This window comes from Ictalurus punctatus, chromosome 13 (genome assembly GCF_001660625.3).
Source record: "Ictalurus punctatus breed USDA103 chromosome 13, Coco_2.0, whole genome shotgun sequence".
In the NCBI taxonomy this organism is placed as follows: domain Eukaryota; kingdom Metazoa; phylum Chordata; class Actinopteri; order Siluriformes; family Ictaluridae; genus Ictalurus; species Ictalurus punctatus.
In genome coordinates, this window is record NC_030428.2 from 437,501 (window position 1) to 442,500 (window position 5,000).

General features: G+C 53.7%; 2 protein-coding genes across 6 annotated transcripts in view; one reads left to right on the top strand and one right to left on the bottom strand.

The window, feature by feature from the left end:
• The first annotated feature begins 2,008 nt into the window (after positions 1-2,008).
• atoh1c (atonal bHLH transcription factor 1c) lies at positions 2,009-4,171 on the top strand. The gene has a single exon (XM_017483530.3). The coding sequence runs from the start codon at positions 3,251-3,253 to the stop codon at positions 3,707-3,709; it is 459 nt and encodes a 152-aa protein (XP_017339019.1). The 5' UTR covers positions 2,009-3,250; the 3' UTR covers positions 3,710-4,171.
• waplb (WAPL cohesin release factor b) overlaps positions 3,857-5,000 on the bottom strand; it is an 18,711-nt gene continuing 17,567 nt past the window's right edge. For all 5 annotated transcript variants that reach the window (XM_017483526.3, XM_017483523.3, XM_017483525.3 and 2 more), the window contains exon 20: positions 3,857-5,000. This exon is cut by the window's right edge and continues 233 nt beyond it. The gene's annotated coding sequence lies outside the window, so the exon portion shown is untranslated.

The following is a 5,000-nucleotide window of genomic DNA, read 5'->3' on the forward strand; positions in this document are numbered from 1 at the left end:
GGAGAGAGCGCGGACGGAGAGAGAGCGGACGGAGAGAGAGCGGACGGAGAGAGCGCGGACGGAGAGAGCGCGGACGGAGAGAGCGGACGGAGAGAGCGGACGGAGAGAGCGGACGGAGAGAGCGCGGATGGAGAGAGCGCGGATGGAGAGAGAGCGGCCGGAGAGAGAGAGCGGACGGAGAGAGAGCGGACGGAGAGAGAGCGGCCGGAGAGAGAGAGCGGACGGAGAGAGAGCGGACGGAGAGAGAGCGGACGGAGAGAGCGGACGGAGAGAGCGGACGGAGAGAGAGCGGACGGAGAGAGAGCGGACGGAGAGAGCGCGGACGGAGAGAGCGCGGACGGAGAGAGCGCGGACGGAGAGAGAGCGGACGGAGAGAGCGCGGACGGAGAGAGCGCGGACGGAGAGAGAGCGGACGGAGAGAGCGCGGACGGAGAGAGCGCGGACGGAGAGAGAGCGGACGGAGAGAGCGCGGACGGAGAGAGCGCGGACGGAGAGAGAGCGGACGGAGAGAGCGGACGGAGAGAGCGCGGACGGAGAGAGAGCGGACGGAGAGAGAGCGGACGGAGAGAGCGCGGACGGAGAGAGCGCGGACGGAGAGAGAGCGGACGGAGAGAGAGAGCGGATGGAGAGAGAGAGCGGACGGAGAGAGAGAGCGGACGGAGAGAGAGAGCGGATGGAGAGAGAGCGGACGGAGAGAGCGGACGGAGAGAGCGCGGATGGAGAGAGAGCGGACGGAGAGAGAGCGGACGGAGAGAGCGGACGGAGAGAGCGCGGACGGAGAGAGAGCGACGGTTCACACGGTACAGTGCAGAATAATCAGATGCCATCATCCTGCAGTTTATCTTTATCCATTTACAGTAGCACCGGGAAGGTGACTCGTACCCTCATGGACTTCTCCGAGACCAGCGTCCTGTTACAGACATCAACAGATATCCCAAAGCAACGCCTTGGGCTCGCTCCATCGTCCCGATGCGTCGCACGCGTGCGCACGTGATGAAAGCGGTGCTGACGTGAGGGGTGACCTGTTGATTACTAGAAGCAGCACTTCAGAGGAAACCGAGGAGGCAGTTAGTTACGAGCGACTGAGCAGAAAAGCAGCACGTAGGGAAATTAATTAACTTCCTTCCATTCGTTCTTTTCTTTCCGTACCAGAGATGAAGTGAGGGAGAGAAAGAAAAAGAAAGACAGACAGAAAGGGATAGTGTGAACCACGCTGTTCCCCCTCTCCTGATCACTCGAGCCTGAAGGATCAATCTGGCAGAAATTAGGCCATGAACAATGAAACAATGATGGACTCTTCAAGAAGAGGGAGCTGGACTACACACACACACACACGCGCGCACACACACACACACACACACACACACACACACACACACACGCGCACACACACACGCGCACACACACACACACGCGCACACACACACGCGCACACACACACGCGCACACACACACGCGCACACACACACGCGCACACACACACTCACACACACACGCGCACACACACTCTCTCTCTCATAACAAATTAAGACTTACTACTTCAGTTCTGGATTACTTGACACATTAAGTTTGGACTGACTTCTGAAACCTAGCAGATATTTTCACACACACACACACACACACACACACACACACACACACTCCAAAGTTAGTGTGGTGATGTGATAGGGAAAGGCCTAGCTTTCATTAGTGGAGTGACATGGCTGATTAAGCATTTGCTGCTGAGAGCGAGCACACACACACACACACACACACACACACACACACACAGCAGTGTAAGTCCAGTGAGTCAGCACAGCAGTGGACAGAGGTGAAGTTAAATCAATCTGAGCTTCCCCTGTGCTGCGACTCCTCGTTTCATCCGATTGTCCATCACAGTTTAAGTCGGCGATCGCTCCAGTCACACCCACCCCTCCGGTCACACCCACCCCTCCGGTCACACCCACCCCTCCGGTCACACCCACCCCTCCCTTATAACAAACAAAAACAACAACAACAACAAGGCAGTTTTCCTCGAGAAGCTGAAAACGACAAACCGGCGACCGAGCGCAGCGTGCACGGAATCTTCCGATAAGGCGCGACGGACACACGCTAACCCCCTCCTCTGACAGGGCGCCATTACTTTTCCACGTAAACTCGATTAACTCTCAAATCAATCCGTATACGCGTGTTTACACAAACTCGCAGAATGTGAAAGACTGAAACGCGTCGTCGTGTAAACGCTCGAATTTGAAACGAGGTCACGGTTCAGGGCCGCCGCCGCCGCCGCCGCCGCCGTACATGATGAAGAGAGCCAAGAGGGACTTTGTGGATTAGGTGAAGAAAAACAAAAGACTTCGCTGGCACGCGCTGAAAAGAAACGCTCCTCTCTGTTTATCCCGGGCAGTAATCCTCCCCGGCGGAGCACAACTCGGGTTTCGCTCCGACACCCGGTTTGATCCTCGGCCTCCATGAGCCGCTTCGCCGGTTTTATTATATACGAGAAGCGTGCCAAAAGAGCCGAGACCTGCACGGGCGCAGCTCAGACACCCTCCTCCTCCTCCTCCGTGACCCCAAAAGCGCCACATGTGTGCACTGAATGCTCTTTTGTTTCTCAGGGGTGCGCTGGAGGAGTCTGGAGTGCGCAGGGTTTTTGATCTAATTTGATGGAAGTGGGGCTGGAGCTGCCCCCGGACTGCAGACTGTACAGCGTTTAATCACATTAGCGGCTGCACAGGAAGCCGTTGTCAAATTATGTCCTGAATGAGCCGTTCTTCTTCGCCGGCTGCAGACGGCCGGCTCCGGGGTTTTTCTACCTCGCATGTGAGGAGCGCACGTTTACGGGAGGCGAGCGAACGGTCAGCCCGTTTCAGCTGGAGGATCCATGAGCCTCTGTGGATTTAATAAAAGTGCAGTTTAGGAGCGTGTGAAGTCCTCGTGGACGTCGGGACGTACCACGTGCTCTACAAAGGCGAGGCGTGATCTGTGCCTGCTCACCCACGGAGCCCTGGCGCTCTTCCCTTTCCCCCGAGCTGGCACGGAGCTCCTGGCGATCACCGAGGCGCGCCTAATCCACTTTTGATGAACTCTGCTAATGGACTCCCCGCTGCCCTTTATCTAAAGCGCTCGCTTTTCTAGTCATGAATACTCCATAGACACGAGCTCTTCCCTCACCACGCCCCTCCGACGCAGCATGAAGGCGGGGTTTCGTCTATAAATACCTCCTGCGCACTGTCAAAGAAAAAAGAAAAAACAGAGGCAACTGTTGCAGATGGAAATGTCTCGCCACGGCGGACCTCTCGGCATACGGGAAGCGTTTCCAGACGCTCGCGTGGACGTCAAGGACGGACCCGATTGGAGCGTCTCCGGACTCCGATTCCCCGCCGAGCGCGAACGGAGGAGGCGGCGGCTCGCCGCGAACGCCCGCGAGCGCCGGAGGATGCTGGGACTGAACGTGGCGTTCGAGAGGCTGCGCAGCGTCATACCGCGCCTGCAGAGCGACCGGAGGCTCTCCAAATCCGAGACGCTGCAGATGGCGCAGATCTACATCGGGACGCTGAGCGAGATGCTACAGGACAGAGCGGAACCTCGGGAGGAGAACTCGCAAGCGGAGGACGGAGCGGACTCGAGAGAACGGGACGCGTGTTGCGGCGGACACGTCGAGGATCCGCCGAGGAACGAGCGCGACGGGGCCGCGAACTTTTGGGAACGGAGCAACGGCGTGAAGTAGCGCCGCGGCGTGGTGTTTACACGCGGGACCTTCTAGCAGCGGGATTCTGTAGGAATTCAAACTCAGATTTGTACAGACACCGTAAATAAATTTTGCTTTTTCAAAAACGAAACAAAAACAAAACATTGTGGTGAATTGAAAGAGAAGTAGTGAAAGTAACAACTTTTTATTCAAGTTAAAATTATATACAAGTAATCAAAGGCATTGTTTTTTTGTTTTTTTGAAATCGGTAACAAAGTGTCCAGGTTCCTGCAAGTTGGCTTTTGGACGCAGCTTAAATCTGACCAACAAAACTGAGAGGGGGGGGAGAAAAAAACAAACAAACAGAACAACAAGAAAAAAAAAAAGCAACAAAAAAAGAAAAGCTGTATAAAATAAAAAATACGGTTCGATTCTGAAAAGTAGTCTATCGTTCTAGATTTCCAAGAGCCGGTATTTACAGAAATATGTACATCTGTGTGGTTCCATTCATTTCCAGAGTTAAGTAACGGGCCATGGTTAGCGCACTGAACACACACACACACACACACACAATGACACCACTGTTTCTGTAGGGGACAAACGACCAACAAAACGTTCGCAGCAGGCAAAAAAAAAAAAAAAGAAGTATTGATAATACGCATTGATCCAAAGTAAATAATAATAATAATAATAATAATAATAAAAACACCTTGTATGTCTTGTTCTGTACAACTAGACGGTGAATTCATTCCCAATTTCATCAACAGAGGAATAAAGAATAAACGTGTGGTGATTCTGTGTGTTCGAGTGTGAAGGGGAAAAAGGCGTCAACAGAAACGACAGAAGGAACGACGGCGTCGGGACACGTGTTGGGGAAGAGAGAGGTTAAACGCTAGGGACTTGAAGGGCTTTATACTGACATTCAGCTTAAAAATCATGCAGTGCCCTTAAATCCAAATAAATTATATCATAATAATAATAATAATATAGACGTATTTAAAAAATAAAAATGCAAATCGTGGAGCCGAGCCGAACTGAGCACTGGAGCGTGGAATCTTGGAGCGGTTAAACACTTCAGCTAACCGCGCTGTGCGGTCCTGCTAGTCGTGCGGCAGGATTCTCACGCCAGGACACACGCCGTTTCTTCCTGGTGCGCTCGGGTTCGAACCTGCCGGGGTGTTTTCGGAATCGGAGCTACACCGCATCGCTCGGCTCCTGAGACTAAACTGACGAGTGATAAACAAATTGGGGGGTGGGGGGGGGCAAAAAAACGTGCGCTGCGTGTTCCTCTAAGGCTGGTTTGCGGCGTGACATCATCAGAGCATAGCGA